Here is a 20,985-nt window from a genome sequence, read left to right on the forward strand (position 1 = left end):
GACTGCACTTCCTTACTATGAAGGTGTCCCTGTTGAGGGGAATTTATCACTTGTAAGAGACCCATGCATTCCCTCTCCAATCCCTGGTCCCCTCACACTTGGCACTGCCTGTGGTAACACCACCACCAAGGGTGCGCTTTTTTTTTTTGCTGCACTGCACGGTATGCAGGATCTTGGTTTTCTGACCAGGGATCAAACCTGCACCCCTGCAGTGGAAGCACGGAGTCTTAACCACTGGACCGCCAGGAAAGTCCCAAGTGGGTTTTTTTAAAAAACAAAAAAACATTGTGTGTTCTTTTTCTTCTGCCTTTTATTTGTCAACCTGCTTTCATTTTGTTGTTCTTTTTTTCTTTTTTGGCTGCAGCTTGTGGGATCTTAGTTCCCCGACCAGGGATCAGACCTGGTCCCTGCAGTGGAAGCGCAGAGGAGTCCTAACCACTGGACCACCAGGGAACTCACGATCCGCTTCTAGATCTGATTTTCGGGGGGGGGGGGGGACCTTTCCAGCAGACATTAGGTAAAGGCACAATGTGTGGATGGATGTAGATGATGTGAAACATTCACACACGTACATGAAGAAATTCCTAAATGGTCCCTGGCTTTAAAATGGTGAGAGATACACAGCTGCCATCTCGTGCCTGTCTTCTCTGAGCATGTTTAAGTGGCCGAGGCTCCATCTCTGTGGAGACAGCTGCACTGCTGTCACCATCTCAAGTTGTAACCAGTCGCACTTTTGTTGAGTCGTCCCTTCAGTCCATCTCCTGGAGCAAGAAAGGACAACAGCCGGGATTAGCCAGCCTCCCTCTTGAGCCAGGACCCTAGACCTGAGCCTCTAGGGCCACAGTCAGCAGAAGTGCAGCTGGGGCTTTGCAAACAAACACAGCTTTCACCAAGTCACTTACTTATGGTGCCAAGAGGCATCTCAGTGGGTGAGAGGACTGGACCAAGGTTCTGTTTCAGTCCCACAGTGTCTGGAAGCTGTTAACAGAGGCTTATCTCCTTCCAACAACAGCTCAGCTTGGTTTTGCAACGAGTTTGGGTTTGTGTTCTCCCTCCGGTTTTTACTTTTAAAAGCCCGTATAACCGAAGGCCACGCAGAGAGAATGCTTTTAAGGCTCATCGACTACACATTAAGAGGGTCAGACACCTGAGCAATGCTCCCGACACATAAACCCTCAAAATTTATAGATAAGATACATCCACTTTCCCTTCCAGGTGGTCTATGAAACGGAAGCACCAGACTTTCTAATATCCTGGGTGGAGGACAGATGTGTACAGTTTTTACCCCCTTTTGACCGCTCCCCCTCCTTGGTAAGCATGTTTTAATTTAAATTTTACTCGTTTTTGTGACAAGGTGAGGCTGACAGCAGACTGGGGAAGCCCAGCATGGGCCCCTCTGGCCCCCTCTCCTGCTCCCCGCCCAGCAGCTCTTACAAGCCTGTGAAGGGTGCACAGTCGGCCTCCGCTGCCCTGTGACGGCAGCTCCTCTCAGAAACAACCGGACTCCCGGACGCAGAACCAAGCCTTTCCTCCTGAGCAGGAAGGGCCGTGACCACCTTCCCTGGGGTCTGTCCCCAGCAGGCAGCCCTGCAGCGAGGGTCCCAGAGCTCAGAGGGGGCCGGGGTGGGGAGAGGCGGACGCCAAGCGGGGGTTAAGAGCCCAGGAGCTGCCACCACTGGCTCTTACGTTTTGGACTAAGTTCCTCACGTAGGCGAGAAGGTTCTGGTTGATGAAGGTCACTGTGGTGTGAAAGACATCCTGGAGCACGGCTGGCGAGTGGTCAGCCACCTTTTTGGCCACGAGCAGGGTCAGCAGGAGCAGGGTCTTCTCGCGGTCCACATCCGCAGGGTACAGCCGTGTGAGCTGTTGCAGCGCGGCCGCCAGGCACCGCCTCCTGTCCTGCACAGGTGGAAGCAGAGGCGCGGTTACCAGGCCTCCTGCGGGGAGGAGGGAAGTGCTGTAAACAGCTGAGGAGGCAAAGCGGGGGGCAGGCGAGGCACCCCCCCCACACCCGCGGTGGGTCCTCATCTCCTGCTTGGAGGCACCTGAGATCAAGGTGAGTCACCGCCTAGGGGTCCAGCCTGGTACATGGGAGCGGGGAGGGGGATGGGGACCTCCTGCCAGGAGAGGCCTCGTGCACCAGCAGACCGGAACGGACCTTCCACACGCCAACACGTGGCAGCAATGGCACGATCAGCCTGTGTCTGATCCATGCCGGCCAGCGAAGCTCAGAGCGAGGCTCCCTGACAGACGGGCCTTCCCAGAGGCAGGAGGCCCGACCCGCCGGGCCCAGCCCGCGGGCGTTTCTTGGTCACGGGGCCCCGCCACCGCAGCGGTCAGAGGAGTGGAACATGTTTCAGGAGGAGTCACATCCGTCTCGCTAATCTCTGGGGGGCTCTGTCCCCAAACTCGAGTCTGACTTCAGATTCAGGTTTTCAGCTGTCAAGTGACTTTTCCGAGACAGTTCACCAGGCTGACTCTCTCTCCAGCAGTCACGAGCTGAGCCACCTCCCTGGACGCTGGTCTGTCTGCCAGGAGGCAGAGGACGAGCCCCGTGGGTTTTCTCACTCACCTCCTCCGACAGGCTCGTGTTACTGAACTGTGCGGCCAGGCCAGCCACCAGCCCCGGAGAGATGCTGCACTCCATCCTGTCCCCAATCTGGGCGAGCTGCCTGGCGATGTCCCGGACCACTTCCTCCTGAGTCTCAGAGTCTAACGTGCAGAAAGGGGTGGGGGTGGGGTCAGATGATGCCCCGCTCACACCCCGCTCCTGCTCCAGGAAAGGGGTGGGTCCTGCATCCACAGCCCAGTGAGGACGGTGTGAACACGGGACCAGGCGCAGGGGCCGGGCGGGAGAAGGACCTGTGATGCCGGGGTAGCCACACCTGGGCTCGAAGCCCAGCATGCGACGGCTGTTGGCAGAGGAAGCGGTCAGGACAGAGGCTCCACAGCCTCTCGTCCTGGACTCTGCCTCCCCCCCACCCCTCCCCAGATGCCACGCTCTTCCTTCCTGGACACCATCTGAGCCCCTCCCCCAGAACAGAATCTTCCATGGGCTCTGGGGTTCCCAGCTGTGGGCTAACTCCCAGGTACGCAGCTGGGGACCCAGGGCACTGAGTGACCAGCCCCCTTGCTGCTGCTCCCCACAGCACAGAAAGCGTACTCGCCCCACCTCCAGCCCCTCTCTGCCCATCACACAGGTGGAAGGCATGTGGCAGCCAGCCCCGCATTGAGAGAGTTGTTGGCATTGTTTTTCCAACAGTATTTGCTCACTCTGTGTCCCTGCGTCACATTTTGGTAATTCTCGCAATATTTCAAACTTTTTCATTAGTATATGTTTGTATGGTGACCAGTGACGTCACTGCTTCAACACACTGCAGGCTCAGAGGATGGTTAGCATGTAGCAGTGAAGAAGTCCTTTTAATTAAGGCACGAACGCTGTTAAGACAGAGCCATTGCACACTGAACACACCTCCGTGTAGTGTACACGTAACGTCTACACATGCTGGGGAACCAGAGGGTCCAAGTGCCACGCCTTGTGGTCTGGACCCCGACCAACAACCTCGCCTAGCTGCCCGCACACTCGTCCCTCGGGGTCTGGGTGGGCACCGGCCCAGGACCCCTGCGGGCACCAAACTCCGGGGGCCGGCGTCCCTCACGTGATCACCTCCACCTCATACAACACCATCGCACAGCAAATTCAAGTTTTGCTCTGGGGAACTTTCTGGAACTTTTTCCCCCAAGTATTTCCAACCTGTGGTTGGTGGAATCTGCCGGCAGTGCCTGCACAGCCCTGCGCCCGTGGAGTTCCGCGGGCCCGGCTGCAGCCCTGACCTCACTGAGACGTGTCTGTGCGACCCCAACGTGAGCCCTCCTCACCCCAAAACCTCCCACTACCCGCCCATCTCTGCTCGGGGACAGGTCACCACTCGCCTGCAGAGACCTCCGAGACCTGGGTCAACAGCCCGGCCACGCTCCACCCTCGTGGTCCCCTTCGCAGCCCGGCCCGTGCGGTTGTCCTGACCCGCCTCCCACACAGCCCCCGACGGCCCCGCTCTCCCACCTCCTCCCGTCCAGCCGAGCGAACAAATCCACCGACAAGTGGCGGCCAGGCCTCCGTTCTGCGCGTTGTTTCCACACTTCCTCAGGCTCCTGACCACACACCGCTTCCTACCCGAGCGCCCACCTTGCCCTGTGCGTCCAGTGAGGCTCCACGGTCTGAGGGGGGCTTGGTGCAGACGGGGGCCACCGGGGCAGCAGATCTGAGAGCAGAGCTACTCCTGCCCCTTCCCAAAGGGGGCCTAAGGCAACCCTGGCTGGTGGGGACCCCCTGCTGTGCCGCTGGCTACCTGAATTGAGACAGCTGGTGCCCCAGAGGCCACATCAGCCTCAAGAGGTCAGTGACCCCCACCACCAGGCAGCAGACTCCAGCCCAGGCCTCCCGGGAGGGTCGTGAACACATGGGAGCCTGCCCCCAAAGCACAGGCTGGTTCAGGAACCCAACAGAATTCCTCAGGGAGCTCCAGGATATGCTGTGCCCGGCCCACCTCCAGAGGGGCTCCCAGCCGTCAGCTCCCAGTGGCCTCCGTGGAGGCAGCACTGGTGGCCAAAGCTGAGGCCGGGAGGACAGGACGCACACCTGGAATCTGCCACACACGGAGGATGGCCCGGCCCAAGAAAAGAGCCCCAGGTCCCCGCTGCCCTGGTGACCGTGCAGATCGTCATGGCCATAACATACACAGGAGTAAAGTACGGGCGCTGCACAAATGCAAACAATCCTCAGGAGCCCGAGTGGGTTTCAACTGACTGGACTCGGCGAGGCCTGCTCCGCTGGACACAGGGTGGACCTGAGCCCGAAGGCCCCAGAGCCCGCATCTGGGCCGCGGAGGCTGGCCCGGCGCCTACCTGTCTCTGTCGCCCCCTCACCACGGAAGTGGCTGCACCAGTTGCCATCCGTCTGCAGCTCGTCGTCGTAGGCCGCGCGCACGGGCAGCTTGTGGCCCAGCATCTCCAGCTCCTGGCGGCAACGGGAGTGCGGGCAGCTCTGGAGGAAGCTGAACACCAGCAGGCTTGTGGTGCGCTCATCCTGGGGGCTGGCGCCATTGCTGACCTGAGAGGAGAGTCCTGTGGGAACATGGCCCCAGGCCGGGCAGCCGGGCCCGCGATGGCCTCCCTGGCCCGGGGCCTGGACTCCCTGCCAGTGGGCAGGGGCCAGTCCGCAGGGCCATGTACAGATGCTGAAAAGCTCCAATCCTGCAGAAGTTGACCCATCTGCCAGCGGCCAGCTGGTGTGCCCCGGGGAGGGCGGTCAGGCACGTATGTGTCTAGGTGCCATCCTGGCTCTGCACGCCTGTGCCGGGCCCTGCGTATCTTTTACCAGCCAGAGCCCACGCTCACTGGGAGTGCATCCAGCAGTTAGAAGCTCATCCTCTTCCATCACGTCCTTTGTGGGCCCAGGAGGGTATTGTGCAAAAGCAGATTTTCAATACAGCCTGGGCAGTAGTGACCACAGGCAACACCTGCCTCTGGGCAGGCCTGGCTGACCTCAGGTAGATAAACCCCTGGCCAAGCCCACGAGCAGCACAGGGGAACCAGGAGGGCCACTGCAAGTGGCAACAAGAAGGCAAGTGCAGAGCAGGACCAGGGGTGCTCAGGTCACCCCCAGACCTGGGATGAGAGGGCATCGTGAGAGGCTAGGATGCCGAGACCGCCCAGATCAATACACACAAAACACACGGCCTGGGCTGGGAGAAGTCATGGGGAGAAAATGAAGGTGCAGGTAAAATTTACTTATAAGTCCATAATGTTTTTCATCAGAAAATACTAGAAAAATATTGATTAGGAAAATCAGAAAACTTTGAGAGAACAGTTTTTAGAGGACAAATTGTTTTCAACGAAATGCATAAAATAAGGTGCTTATGTATTGCTATTCAGCCTTTACTTCTCCAGAATTACTCCTAAAAGGGGGAAAATGTATGTAAAAGCTCTACTCTACTGAATCTTCACAGTGAGGCCAGTGGCACAAGGCAGCTGAGAAACTCAAGTATGTGCTTCGTCTCTACCTCAGGAGACGTCCTGGGTCAGGAGAGAAGAGGGGCTGAGGCAGGGCTGCGGTTGAACCGTGTACCCCAGAGACAGGCCCAGGTGCTGGCCGCCAGGACCTGAGAGCAGGACCTTATTTGGAAATGGGGTCTTTGCAGATGTCACGTTAAGGCCAGGTCATCCTGGATCTGGGCCCTAATCCCATGACCCATGTCTTTACAAGAGAAAGGGGCAGGCTTACAGACACACACCGGGATGCCAGTGCAGACGGAGACTGGAGCTGGAGAGGCCAGAGCAGACTCCTCAGAGCCTCCAGAGGAACCAACCCTGCAACACCCTGATATCAGACTTGTGGCCTCCAGACACTTCAGGAAAATACCCAGCCGGTGGGGTTTCCCTGCTGCAGCCCCAGGGAACCAAACCAGACCGTCTTTTTCAAGAGGTTAGTAAACAGGGTCCAAAGTCTGGGTGTGCAGCAGCGGTTGCCACCAGCTACGCCAGGTCAGGTGTCAAACCCAGATGCACTGACCTCTGCCTTTCCCCCTGAAACACAAAGAACAGAAGTGGCCGGGCGAGAAGGAGAGCTTCCGGTGCTAGAGGGCTCAGGCCCTGGAGCCAAGTGTTTAGTGCCATCCGGCTGGGAAGCGTGTGGACAGACTCCGTTCTGAGCATGTCAAGAACAGGCTGGCCTGGACTCCCACACAGGCAGCCGGTCCAGAAGACCAACGGCATTTAACACTAAGAACAAGCAGGGCTTGGTGACAAGCCAAGGACGGACGAGTGACACAAGCTGAAATGGATGTCTCAGAAGGGGGAAGATGTGATAGTTGTTTATCCTTTTAGGTCACAGGAAAAAGTATGTCAAGAGAAATGATCAAGACTTAGGAAATCTTGCCAGACATAATACAGATTTCATCTATAGGAGGCAAAAATAACTTGTGCTATAAAATCAGTTCCCATGCAGAGAAAACGATGGAAAGCTGTCCAATGTGTGTGATAGACTAGACTAATCCTGCTGTCCAAACCTGGAGAAAACAGCACCAAACAAACAGTAATAACAAAACAAAACAAAACAAAAAAATCAATCTCATTTTCTACATATCAAAAAAAATCAAAGAATGCTACAGTACAGATGAACAGCGCCATACAAACAGTAAAAAAAAAAAAAGACAAAAACCAAACCGAGCCATCATGCTCAGTGATATCAGCAGACACAAGAGGACACGCACTGCTCCATCCCTCTCATCTGTGTGGTCCCTGAAGCATCAAATGCACAGAGAAAAGGGGGCGGCGGTGGCAGAGCGACGCGAGTGCTCTTAATGCCACTGTGCCGGACACTTAAAAAAGGTTAAAATGGGGACTTCCTTGGTGGCGCGGTGGTTAAGAATCCGCCTGCCAATGCAGGGGACACGGGTTCAAGCCCTGGTCTGGGAATATCCCAAATGCCGTGGAGCAGCTAAGCCTGTGCGCCACAACTACTGAGCCTGCGCTCTAGAGCCCACGAGCCACAACTGCTGAGCCCGCGTGCTGCAGCCCACGCGCCTAGAGCCCATGCGCCACAACAAGAGAAGCCCGCGCACTGCAATGAGAAGCCCATGCACCACAACGAAGACCCAGCACAGCCAATCAATCAATAAAAGGTTAAAACGGTAAATTTTACTGTAATTAAAAAAAAAACCTGGAAACAAAATCAAAGGGATAAAAGAAAATCTATTAGCAGGGTGAAATTTCTGACGGGGGAAGGAGGAAGCTGCTGGATGTCTCACCATGAACCTGACTGTGGGGCACGCCTGTCTCGGTTTCCTCAGCTTGAAGGAAAGAAAGGGGAAAGCAAAGCCCTGGGAGCGTGTCTGCCCTTCCCCACTGAAGTCAGGAGAAGCGGCACCTGGGCAGCGCCCGAAACCTCTTCTGCTCAAGTAGCTGACGTTTCTCCTGAGCTGCTAAGCTGGGAACCACACGGCTCCCAGGCCTGCAGAGGGTTGTTCGAGAAGCGCACACCCAGCCCCCAGGCGCTGTCTGCTCAGAGATGCAGAAACCAGGCCATGCTCGTGAACCACCTAGTAAGTCCTCAGGCCCGCGGCCGCCCCCACGGGGCTGGTGGGGACACGGAGGGCCCCGGGCTGGGCACCCGAAGATGCCACACTGCCTGGCAAAGACTGGAAGGAGGTGAAGAAGAGCTTCTGCTGAGCCAGGCGCGACTTTCTCTCTTAAACTCGCTTAAAGCACAAGGCGCCATTTAAGCCCCATCCTGCTGAGGCAGGGGACTGGCCCACGCGACCCCGGCGACGCTAGAGCTCTGAGCCTGTCCTGCACGGGAGCGGGCGGAAGCGGTGCGGGGACGGGGGTTTTCCGCCCTGTGCTCCCGAGAGCTGGGATCCGAGGCTCCGCCGCCCACACCCCCAGGACCACCACCCATCTGACCTTCGAGTCCATGGCCCAGGCAGCGTCGTGGGCTCCAGCTCACAGGGGTGCGGGTCGGCAGCCTGGAAGAGGACACACACAGGGTGGGTGCAGGGCCCCTTGTAGGGCAGTAACTGTCAAATTTGGAACTTCCATACGGTTCCTAAATACACGGGGGGGTAAAAAGAGAACAACCAGCTCCTCTCCAGGGAGAAAGGGCAAGGCTTCCCCCACCACCACCCTGGGAGCGCGGGCGGGGGCCTTGGGGGCCTGCATCCCCAGGACCCAGGCCACCCACCGGGAGCGGATGAGCCCACCCTGGGGCCGGGCAGGCTGCAAAGGACGCAGATGAACGTGGAGGGAAAGACAGGAAGCAGCAGGACGCTGGCCCGAGGGCCTCCACCGGCCTCTAGGGCAGGAGGCAGAGCTGCAGGACAATGTGCCACAGAGCAGGCCCCTGGGGGAAAGGCCGCAGAAGCCAACCCACGTCCACAGTCACAGCCTCGGCCTCCACCACGTCCTCTCAGGAACGAGCTTCCGAAAACCGGGGAGGCAGCCATCAAGGGGTAACTCACATAAAATCTGCCTTCCGCCTAGACCCGCCCTCCCCACCGTCCCCGTGGCCCTGATCCACTGTGCTCGTTTCCCACCTCAACAGGTACTTCCACAAAATGTTTTAATGCCTTTACATAAGTGACCCTTGAACAACGCGGGGGTCAGTGGGGTCAGAATATAGTTGTATCCGCGATCTGCATTCTCCAATTCAACCAACAACAGCCCGTGGGGCATTTACTAGTGGAAAACATCCCCACAGAAGGGGGGCCCATGCAGTTCAAACCTTTGTTGTTCGAAGGTCACCTGTGCATATATGTCTTTATAGCTCTCTCTCTATATGTAAGGATATAGAATGAGAGCAGAACACGGATGCTGACCCAGACGGGATGGATGCACAGGAGAAAGTGCCTCTGCAGAATGGCTGGGCCCCAGTGTTTTCCTCAGAAAGACAGTGGGTTTGGAGAAGGCGGATTTCCTTTTCCTCCTTCTGAAATGAACACTTACTAAAGATTTTATGTAACTGATTAATGGGGGAAACAAAGATGTTAAAACCGCTCAGCACACAAGCACCCACGGCAGGGCACCTGTATTTCTAGGGACAAATCACCTGCATCAGCATCCGGGTTCTGCAGCTCACAGAGGCATAAAATGCCTCAAAGACAAGGAAAGGGTGAGCTGGCCAGAATATCCAGGGTTTCTGCCCATTTCAAAGTCTTCCACAGATTTTCTGACAGTCTCCGGACTGGTAATGATCTCAAAGATTATTCTTTGACACAAACAGGGCGGGTCTCATAAGAATGTTAATTAACCAGCCATTCCTCCTAGGTTTCTTTTTCAAATTCAGATTAAACAACGACTAATGCCACAAGATCAGCTTCTGTCTGGAAATTCTCACCAGGAAGCTCAGGCTGGACTCTGCTACCCCGAGGGCGGGCAGGAGCACCAGGCCAAGGAAGTTCACAGGCTCCACCTGTGGCCCCTCTAAATGTGTGCGGAGAAAAGGAAGCCCAGCCAGGGGAACAGGGGAACGGGGGCCACGGATCCAGACACTTGCACGTGGCAGAGACTCAAATGCAGGCAGTGGGTGGGGAGCTTTGCAGAGGAGGCCGCGAGGGAAGCAGGGGGCCCGCTGGCCGTGGCTCCCTGTGCGATGGCGTCCTCTGTGTCGCCCCACGTTGGAGGCACAAACAGAAAGGAGAGAAGCTGTCGGGTATCAATCGAGTCCTGAAGTTAATTTTAGCTCCCTGGACTGTCCCAGAGAGCACTCTGACTTGACCTCCCGGGCTGGTGGTCACTGGTGGGGGCTGGGGGAAGGGGCCGGGCAGGCTGCTCTGCCATCATCCACTCATATATTCAGTCCCAGCCTCTCTTACTCGGGTCCCCACTTATCTCAGATTCCCTGGCCTGCACGGAGGGCGGGGACCCCAGGGCCAGGCTGGCTTTCCTGGGGGCTCTGTAGCCTTCACTCTCTACAGGCAGCTCAGTTCTGTGACAAGCGGCCTGCCACAGTCGATCACACAAGCATCATTCAGAAATAGGACGTTCTGAGGAAGGCTCTCAAGGTGTCCAATTATATTACATTCTGGTAAAAAGAACAAAGGGGGCTTCCCTGGTGGCGCAGTGGTTGAGAGTCCGCCTGCCGATGCAGGGGACGCGGGTTCGTGCCCCGGTCCGGGAAGATCCCACATGCCGCGGAGCGGCTGGGCCCGTGAGCCATGGCCGCTGAGCCTGCGCGTCCGGAGCCTGTGCTCCACAAAGGGAGAGGGTACAACAGTGAGAGGCCCGCGTACCAAAAAAAAAAAAAAAAAAAAAAAAAAAAAAGAACAAAGGACAGCAGGCAGTTTCTCACCAACTTATACACAGAATTACCGCTTGTTCTAGTAACTCTGCTTCCGGGTACGTGCACACCTATCCTCCTGGCTGCGTCACTCACAACAGCACAGGTGGTGACAACGCCACATCCACCGATGGGTGAGTGGGTAGACGCAGTGTGTCCATCCCGCGGTGAGTCTCGTTCAGCCTCAGAGAGGAGGTTATGGCACCTGCTGCACAGGGAAGAGCTTGAGGGCACTGAGCTGAGTGACACGAGCCAGACGCACAAGGGCAGCTGCTTCTCTGCTGGAAAGTGGACTGTTGGCCCGGGGCGGGGAGATGCGAGGGTCCTGGAGAGGACGGGGGTGGTGGCATCTCAGTGCGGGGGACATTCGGAAGTGGTTACAGTGGAAAAGTTTACGTATATTTAACCACACACACAACAAAGAAGGAGATTCTGGCACCTGCGACAATGTGGAGGAACCCTGAGGATGTGGCACCGAACAAAACAAGCCGGACGCAGGACACACACCGTCTTGCCCCCCACTTACATGAGAAGTTGTGCCTGTTTTCTAGAGAATTATTAATTCCTATTAACGCCACTGAGCTGTACACGTAAACTGATTAAAACGGTAAAATTTTAATGTATTTTACCACAATAAAGTTTGAAAGAAAACACGCCCCCCCCAGAGTCATCTTTTTGAACCTATGCAAATAGCGGTACCATCACACAAAATGAGGAAACTTAGCAAGAATTCTCTCAGGAAGAACTAGTTGTCATTTCCGTCTACCAGGTTTTTATGGCTTACAGACAGTTGAAGAAAGAGAAAGTTTCGTGTGTCTAGAAAACAGAAATGGAGATGTCAGCAATATTCCGAGCAGACCACCAGCTTCCCACCTCGGTCTGTGGGTCCCAGCAGCCGCGCCCACGCCGTCTGCACCCAGAGCCTGGAAACCCTGACCTGCACTTAGGGCGAAGCTCTAAGTTGTTGAAACCAGAACACAAATGCCTGTTTGTGAAGTTTCGCTAGTTCAAAGTACCTAGTACCAGTCCTTTCCACAAGTCTCTGATTCCGTCCTTCTTTGATGAGGACACACACGCAAAGCCCCAACTCATCCCCAGAGGGCACAGGCTGCCGGGGGTGATTCATGTGTTTCTCTAACTGACAACATCAGAACGGAAGGGGTCAGATTCTCCTTTGGGGTACAGTACGTTAAAAAACATGATCAGGGCTTCCCTGGTGGCGCAGTGGTTGAGAGTCCACCTGCCGATGCAGGGGACACGGGTTCGTGCCCCGGTCCGGGAAGATCCCACATGCCGCAGAGCGGCTGGGCCCGTGAGCCTTGGCCGCTGAGCCTGCACGTCTGGAGCCTGTGCTCTGCAACAGGAGAGGACACAACAGTGAGAGGCCCGCGTACCGCAAAAAAAAAAAAAAAAAAAAAAAAGACCGTGATCAGTGTTTCCCCTGAGAATAAAGGCGTCCCCATATAGCACGCAGCTTCAGAAACATTTAAATGAGTAACGGTTTCCCGTAAACATAACCAAAGCAGCCTCACACAGTAACACTTCAGCCAAATCTGATTAATTTAATTGTATAATCGCTCTCTTTATAAGTATAAGGTAAACGGCCTGTGGGATTCTCCAGGGGCACTCTGGGAAGTCTCAATAATAGTTTTAGGTGTAAAAGATATCCTGAAAACATTTTTTTTTCTAAATTCAGGGTCCAACCTTTGGAAGCTCTGTCAGAGTCCACTTGGGCACTTAAGATGGGGTCACGGATGCCTGAGAAACAGGACATGGTTATCAATGAACCAAACTAAGAAAACCTTAAGCTCCTCATAAGTGATCAACCTTTGTTCTTTGTGGGGCTGTTTTTCCCCTTAAAACATAAAGCATCAAAAATTATTGTTTTGGGGACTTCCCTGGCGCTCCAGTGGTTAGGACACCGTGCTTCCACTGCAGGGGGTGTGGGTTTGATCCCTGGTCGGGGAACTAAGGTTCCACAAGCTCCGCGGTGGGGCCAAAAATAAACAATTAAAAACAAAACAAAACAAAAAAACCTCGTTTTGACAGTAAAGGAGGCAAGATCATCAAAACAAGCAAACTTTACTAAAACTGTGAGATTTCATAGCTTCTTCTCAGACTCAGACATTTAAGAGATTTACAAAAACATGAAACAATGTTCTCACTAAAAACATTGTTTTGTAAAATACAGTATTTTTAAAAAATATTCGTTAAGCAACAGGCATTGATATTTTCAAACAAATCAACAATATTTGAAAATTTTCTCCAGTCTTACTTTCTCACACAGAAAATAGATAAAAACCACTTAATCAAAAGCTTTTCAGGGTCCTCAGTAATTTTTATGTGTAAAAGAGAGACCAAAAAGTTTGAGGGGGGGTGTGAAGACCCCCTTTCCTTGAAAATAAAAGCACATATACAACAGTTTTTCTCTGTCGTCCATTTTAATTAAGACTCAACACAAGTGACTGACCTTCCTTCACAGAAAGCCAGGTGCCCGGGTGTCACACAACTCAGACGCTATCTCCAGCAGCACACGTGCCCTGGGCATCCCCACAGTGCAGACACGCTGAGCGACACCAGCCAGAGATGAAGCCTCTGCTGAGGACACTGAAAACACTTGAACTTACGCCTGGTACCCAATGCTTCGGTATCCTGTCTTACTTAGAAATTACCTAGGTAGACAGTGATTGCCATCTTTAACTCAACTTAATGTGCGTCCAAGCTGTACCCTGGAATACTGTTAAAGTAAAAACAATGTCAGAATTCTATTCAACTTAGTTGAAAACAAATTTACATTTCTCTTAACTTTAAACATCACGTAAGAGTAGTATTAGCTGATTTGATAAGTAAACCTGTAGAAGTTCGGGGGGAAACCAATTACAATAAAATGTATTGTATCAACGTTATATTGATATATTGATTATTACATGTAATCAATGTTAAGTATAATACTGATAAATCAGAGAAAAGACACAGCTTTTTAAAACCCCAAATTATTAATTTATCCTCATTTGCCAAAGATTTATCTTAATTATGTGAACCTGCATTCTTTTTTGTGATACAGTTGATGTATAGGTTACAGGTGTACAACATAGTGATTCACAATTTTTAAAGGTTATACTCCATTTATAGTTATTATAAAATATTGGCTGTATTCCCTGTGGTGTACAATATTATCCTTGTAGCTTATTTAGTTTATACATAGTAGTTTGTACCTCTTAATCCCCTCCCTGTCTTGCCCCTCCCCCTTCCCTCTCCCATTGGTAGCTACTGGTTTGTTCTCTGTACCTGTGAGTCTGTTTGTAAACCTGTATTCTTAAAACGTTTCGAGTTTGGACTTCCTTGGTGGCGCAGTGGTTAAGAATCCACCTGCCAATGCAGAGGACACGGGTTCAAGCCCTGGTATGGGAAGATCCCACATGCCACGGACCAACTAAGCCTGTGCACCACAACTACTGAGCCTGCGCTCTAGAGCCCGTGAGCCACGACTACTGAGCCCACGTGCCACAACTACTGAGCCCGCGTGCCACAACTACTGAAGCTCGCGCTCCGCAACAAGAGAAGCCACCGCAATGAGAAGCCCGCGCACCATACGAAGAGTAGCCCCCTCTCACCGCAACGAGAGAAAGTCCGCGCACAGCAACGAAGACCCAACGCAGCCAAAAATAAATAAATAAAATTTGAGTTTCTTTCTGTGTATTTTAAATTTTTTTAAAGTCTAATGCGTTTAAATTATTAGAAACGAGATTTCCAGATTTTCTGGAAATTTTAGAAATATTTATATAAGCATTTATTTAGGTCCACAAGCCAATGAGAACAGAGTTCCTCCAATCTGAGACACTTCACAACCTAACTGCCTAATGATGAGAAAACGTTTTACACATTTACACACCAAGAGGCCAAGGCCTTGCTGAATTACAACCCACAGGGCACACGGCATCTGTCCCACAACTTCAGGGCCAGGTCAAGAGTAAACACAGAAACACCAAGGCTCACGGGTCCGGATGTCAAGGAGTGGTTCTCCGTGGTGGCACAAAATAGGGAGGGTGGGAGGGAGGGAGACGCAAGAGGGAAGAGATATGGGAACATATGTATATGTATAACTGATTCACTTTGTTATGAAGCAGAAACTAACACACCATTGTAAAGCAATTATACTCCAATAAAGATGTAAAAAAATAAATAAATAAAATAAAAATTCTGAACTGAGCTCAAAAGAGACCAAGGACGCAAACCACCGTCTGACCACCCAGATTCTCTGTCCTCTCCCGCTCAACACAGAGTAGACCTCTGACACCTGCCCACAAGGACCACAGTCAGCAAAGGCACCAAAGGAGTAACTGGTGCGCATGTGAAAACGCAGCCAAACACAGGACAGAGGGAGCCATTCCACTGGCCCTGAGACGTGGCCTCTGGGAGCTGAGACCCACCGGCACGCTTCCAGGGACGGCTCCAAAACTGCCAGCCAAAGAAAAGGGAGAAACCATGACTTTCATACAAATACAAAACAATAAAATGAACACACGTCCAAGATTTTAATTATTAGCTCATTAATTAATAAGGGAACCAGTAAGACAGATGATACAACCAGTTTCTAGATAACGTGGATTTCTAAGGTGCCCGCCAGGTCTGCTGAGGTCACGTAGACAGTCCTTCCCCCGAAGCGGGTGAACAGGGTCAATGCAGAGCCACAGGAGGCCCAGGCCAGTGTCCACGTGGGCCCCTTCTGACGATTCGTGGCGGGGTGGGAGCTGCCACTCACCCAGAACACAGTGTGGCCTCACTTCCAGCCCCTTGCCACCTGGATTCGCCAGGACAGAAGCTGGAGTGTGGACGCTGGTCTGTCTCTCTGGCTCCTCTGCACCGAGCTCTCCATCCCTCAGGCCTCCCCAGACGCTGGGCACATCCTCAGAAACCCCAGTGATTGCTCTGCTCCTCAGCCCTCCCTCCATCCCACAGGCCCAGGAACCACTGGCTTTCAATCCTGGCTGCACACACTGGGAGCAACTGAGAGACTTTAAGATACTGATAGGACATGACCTTACATATGGGAAAGCCCAAGGAATCCACTAAAACACCCCTGGCAGTAATAAATGAGTTCACCAGCGCTGCCGGACACAATCTCTGCAAGATCTGTTGTACTTCTACATGCCCGCAATAAACAACCCAAATATGAAACTGAGAAACAGAGCAGCATCAAGAGAAATGAGATACTTCGGAATACACTGCACAGAAGATGTGTAAGACTTGTACAGCGAAAACTACGAACATCGTGGAAGGAAAGTAAAGATCTAAATAAATGGAATCGTTCCTGTCCATGGACTGGAAGATGTATTCCATTCCGCCAGTGGGAGCCCCCGCCAGACACCCACGGACTCAACACAATTACCCTCAGGCTCCCAGCTGGCTTTTCCGCAGAAAGTGACAAATGGCTCCTGTTTCATGAGGAAATGCAAGGGGCACAGAATAGCCAAAGTCAAAAAGAACAAAACTGGCGGGACTCACGCTCCCCAACTTCACAACTTATGACTGAGCTACAGTAACTGAGACAATGTGGTACTGGCAAAGGATAACCTCACAGATCAATGGACCAGAAATGACAGTCCGTAAATAAACCCTAATATTTATGGTTCATCGACCTCTGACAAAGGGGCCAAGACAGGGTAAAGAACAGGCTTTTCAGCAAGCGGTGCTGGGACAGCTGGTATCACAGGGGCGAAAGCATGAATTTGGGCCCCTACCTCATATCATATACAAAAACTAACTCAAAACATGTCATAGGCCTAAATATAAGAGCTAAAACCATTCAAAAAAAAAACTCTTAGAAGAGAACAAAGGAATAAAACTTTATGACCTGGGGAGAGGCAGTGATTTCTTAGATATGACACCAAAAGAACAAGTTATACAAGAAAGAAAAAGATAAACTGGACTTCTTGAAAATTAAAAACCTTTGTGCTTCAAAGGAAACGATCAGTGAAAACACAACGCACAGAACGGGAAAAAATGCTTGCGAATCATTTACCAGACAAGGGACGTGTACCCAGAATATACAAAGAATTCTTGTTAACAACAATAAAAAGACAACCCAGTTAACAATTGGGCAAAAGGGGCTTCCCTGGTGGCACAGTGGTTGAGAATCTGCCTGCCAATGCAGGGGACATGGGTTCGAGCCCTGGTCTGGGAAGATCCCACATGCCACGGAGCAACTAAGCCCGTGTGCCACAGCTACTGAGCCTGCGCGTCTGGAGCCTGTGCTCCTCAACAACAGAAGGTCGCGACAGCGAGAGGCCCGCGCACCACGATGAAGAGTGGTCCCCGCTCGCCGCAACTAGAGAAAGCCCTCCCACAGAAACGAAGACCCAACACAGCCAAAAATAAATAAATAAATTTATAAAAAAAAAAATTGGGCAAAAGATTTTAATAGGATCCAAAGATATACAAATGGTCAACAGGCATATGAAAAGACGCTCAACATTAACCACTACGGAAATGCTAATCAAAACCAAAATGAGAGGGGAATTCCCTGGCAGTCGGTCCAGTGGTTAGGACTCTGCACTCTCACTGCTGAGGGCTCAGGTTCAATCCCTGGTTGGGGAACTAAGCTGCCCACAAGCCACGTGTGCGGCGCGGCCCCCAAAAAAAGAAAGGAAAAAAACCCACAGTGAGATACCCCTTCACACCCACGAGGACGGCTAGAACCAAAAGGATAATAGCAAGTGGTAGCGAGGATGTGGAGAAGCCGGGAGCCTCATACCGTGCAGGTGGGAATGTAAGATAGCGCAGCCACTTTGTTTTTTGTTTTCTGTTTTTTTTTTTTTTTTTTTGCGGTACGTGGGCCTCTTGCTGTTGTGGCCTCTCCCGTTGCGGAGCACAGGCTCTGGATGCGCAGGCTCAGTGGCCATGGCTCATGGGCCCAGCCGCTCCGCGGCATATGGGATCTTCCCAGACCAGGGCACGAACCCGTGTCCCCTGCATTGGCAGGCGGACTCTCAACCACTGTGCCACCAGGGAAGCCCCAGCGTAGCCACTTTGGAAAACAGTTCTGCAGCTCCTCAGAATGCTAAACAGAGGTATCACAAGACCCAGCAATTCCACTCCTAGGCATGCATATATACAAGAGAAATGAAAACACACGTCCACACAGAAACTTGTACACGAATGTTCATCGTGACATTATTCGAGGTAGCAAAAAGCCGAATGTCTATCAACTGGTGAATGGATAAGGAAAATGTAGTAGATCCATAAAATGGAGTATTATTTGGCCATAAAAGGGAATGAAATTCTGATACAGGCTACAACATGGATGAACTCTGAAACATTATGCTGAGTGAAAAAACTCTAGTCACAGAAAACCACAGACTGTATGATTCCATTTATATGAAATGTCCAGAACAGGCAACTCCACAGAGAAAGAAGTAGACAAGGGTCACCTGGGGCTGTGGGGATAAGGGGACTGGGGGTGATTGATAATGTACGTGGTTTCTCTGCGGGCTGCTGAGATGCTCTAAAATTAGATTGTGGTGATGGCTGCACAGCTCTCAGAGTAAACTGGAAACCACTTTAAATGGGCAGATTTTATGGTACGTGAAATATCTCAATAAAGAGGTTTTAAAAAAAAAGCAGCCCAAGGGAGGGTGGAATAAAGAGGGGGAGCCACCCCGTCACACAAGCCCCAGAAGTGAAACCCACCCCCCAGTGCAAAAAGCCTCCGAGTCCCAGTGTCCTCGTCCACCGCTCCCCGACCTGCGCAGGCCCTGGCCGAGAGGTGTGTGCACACAGGGTGCAGCAAGACGGCCCGCAGGGGCCGGTGTGCCGGGGGCTGCTCCAGAGCGTCGAGGTGGGCCTCTGTCCCAACAACCTCCCTTGCCTTGGAGCCAGGGAGAAGAAAAGGGATGTCCCACGGCCCTCCTGGTGACCCGGACCCCTGGCCCCGGAAGAGCCCTCCGCCACGCGTGGTAGCCCCGCTCCCGGCCGCCACACCCTTCCACCGCGGCAGAAGGTCCCCGGGACCCACGGCACTCCTGTGCCTGAAGGTGACCACCAGCCCCTCTCCACCCTGCGCTGTGACCCGGAGGGAACTCTTTCCTCCCCGCCCGCGATGACAGGACACTGAGGGAAGGCGATAACTGCAAACGAGCCACTTCCTCATTGTCCCAGTAGTGGCTTCTAGAACCCTGGACACAAATACACAAAAGCCAACCGAGAACTCAATCTGCAGCAGAAGTGGTTGCTCTGTGGTTCACCTAGATGATCACGTCTGCTGTTCACTGGAAACTTCCCCATTCAGCCCATCACAGGCAGGAAGAGGAGGGAGGAAGGGAGAGGAAGGAGGGAAAGGACCGGGTCGGGCACTGGGGAAAAGGTCCAGAGAGGGTCCACGGCACCGCCCCACGCTTCCCCCAGCCCCCAAGGCTGCCCGCAGGGAGGGGTCTGCAGAAAGGCCAGGCCCTACCCACCACCACCCCGGGTCTAACAGGTGCAGGGGAGCAGGGCTGGGACATAGGGCGGCGGCCGGGAACCCAGGCAGCGCAGCCCCGCAGGGAGAGCCGGGGCTCTGGGGCGGCAGGACACTCAAGCGTCTTGTCTCGGATCAGCATCCGTCCAGACACAAAGCTCTGCCCACGTGTCCCGCCCAGGGAGCTCCGCGGGTGCTTCGGGCGAGCACACGCGTGACCCCCAGGGGCCCAGGAGCTGCTGTCAGATCCTGTGTAAGGGAGGCCCAGCGGGGCGGTGGGCACTCCGGGCCTCCACTCCCTCCACAGCCCCCACCTGACATCCGGCCACCAGAGGCGCAGCCACAGAAGCATCTGCCACAGCTCTGGAGCGAGGCTTCTCAGGGCCGACAGTCCAGACGCGGCGTCCCGGGCACCGGCGCACGACGCGCGCTCCTCCATCGGAGCACAGGCCCCACCCCTCCCCCGCCACAGGCAGGCGGCCGCAGCGCCAGGCCGGTCCCCCTCCTCCTTGCCCTTGGGTGCCGGGGCTTCCGGGCAGGCCGCTCGCATCTGCAGTAAGTGGGACCTCCAGTCCTGGGTCTGCGAAGGCCCGGGAGTGGGGACCCTCCCCCAGCACTCCCGCACTGCTGGCAAGCTCCTATCCACCCCTCAGAGTCCACCTCGGATGGCCTGACCTCCTCAGACAAGACTTACGGGACCCAGCCCCTGTTCCGGCAGCTCTCTGCTCCAAAGCCTGCATCCCGGTGTCCCGACGTCGCCATTCCCACCACACAGCACCCTGTCCCGCGGAGCCTTCTCTGGGCCCAGCCCAGAGAAGTCCGTCCTTGGACCCCAGCGTTAAGGCTGCCCCTGTGCACTGCGCTCCTCCCTCGCGGCAGGAGTCCAGAAGCCGCCCCGCGGGCCGCCCCATCCTCTTCCCCGCGGTGCCTTCCTAGAGCCAGCTCAACCCTTGCAGCCGGAGGGCTCCTCCCACCCTCCCCCAGCTCGAGCACAGACCCTCTTCCAGGGACAGTCACCCGTGGCTCCCGGCGGGCTCAGGGTTTGCCCGGAGATGGCAGGGACCCGGGCCCAGGAGAGCCCCCAGCCCGACCTGCCTGCGTCCCGACGGGTGGGATGGGACTGGGAACCACGTGCCCCTGCTGAGGCCGCCGACGCAGGCCTGGGCAGCAGACAGACCCGCAGGAGGGGCATGGCCGCGGCGGAGTCGCCCGAAAGGGTCTCAGGGGTGAGGCCCCCTCAGTGAAGACCATCCCCTCCCCCGTGAGGGCCATCCCACCCCGGCAGCGCAGCGTGTCCCGCTCGCTGGATGAAAGAAACGCGCCCCACGCCCCACGCCCCGCGCCCGGCCTGCTGGCTGAGGGTCTCGGAACTCTCGGGGTTTCCGGTCACTAAATCACTCAACAGCCCACTTCCGCCGCCCGCAGCGTGTTCAGGGCAGCGCGAGCCGGGGAGGCGCCAGGGCCCGCACCCGCGTCTGCCTCACGCGGAGGGAGCAGCGGGACGGAGCGCGCGGGGGCAGGGAGGGGACGACCCAAGGGGCGGAGGGCACTGGGACTGGGGACGCCGGGCGGTACTCACCTCCCACGGCGGCGGCAGGCGGCGAGACGGCTGCGCACAGGGCTCGGGCGGGAAAAAGCCGACATTCCGGGGGCGGAGCGCGCAGCCGCCGCAAGCCCACTTCCTGTAGCTCCCGCC

General features: G+C 54.4%; 1 protein-coding gene across 8 annotated transcripts; it reads right to left on the reverse strand.

Moving 5' to 3' along the window:
- Positions 1-66: 66 nt before the first annotated feature.
- BID (BH3 interacting domain death agonist) lies at positions 67-20,985 on the reverse strand. Of its 8 annotated transcripts, XR_004351923.1 has the most exons (7): positions 19,035-19,586; positions 10,847-11,042; positions 8,464-8,525; positions 4,906-5,110; positions 2,573-2,712; positions 1,687-1,899; positions 304-761 (listed from the first exon to the last, which is right to left on the reverse strand). XR_004351923.1 is itself a non-coding variant. In XM_032646836.1 (6 exons), the coding sequence occupies exons 2-6, from the start codon at positions 8,473-8,475 to the stop codon at positions 750-752; spliced, it is 582 nt and encodes a 193-aa protein (XP_032502727.1). In that variant the 5' UTR covers positions 8,476-8,525; positions 19,984-20,532; the 3' UTR covers positions 67-749. The 8 variants fall into 8 exon arrangements, 6 of the variants coding, with proteins under 6 accessions (XP_032502727.1, XP_032502723.1, XP_032502725.1 ...); XM_032646836.1 differs by lacking the exons at positions 10,847-11,042; positions 19,035-19,586 and adding an exon at positions 19,984-20,532 and having other exon boundaries at positions 67-761; XM_032646832.1 differs by lacking the exons at positions 10,847-11,042; positions 19,035-19,586 and adding an exon at positions 20,869-20,985.

This window comes from Phocoena sinus, chromosome 10 (assembly GCF_008692025.1).
Source record: "Phocoena sinus isolate mPhoSin1 chromosome 10, mPhoSin1.pri, whole genome shotgun sequence".
Lineage (NCBI taxonomy): Eukaryota > Metazoa > Chordata > Mammalia > Artiodactyla > Phocoenidae > Phocoena > Phocoena sinus.

Bases quoted from the DNA above. Each gene is read 5' to 3' on its own strand.
- BID (XM_032646837.1), bottom strand. From the start codon at position 3,328: ATGAAAAAGTTTGAAATATTGCGAGAATTACCAAAATGTGACGCAGGG. The intron at 1,900-2,572 runs GTGAGTGAGAAA...CCACCTGTGCAG, and splicing joins ACACGAGCCTGTCGGAGGAG to GACAGGAGGCGGTGCCTGGC.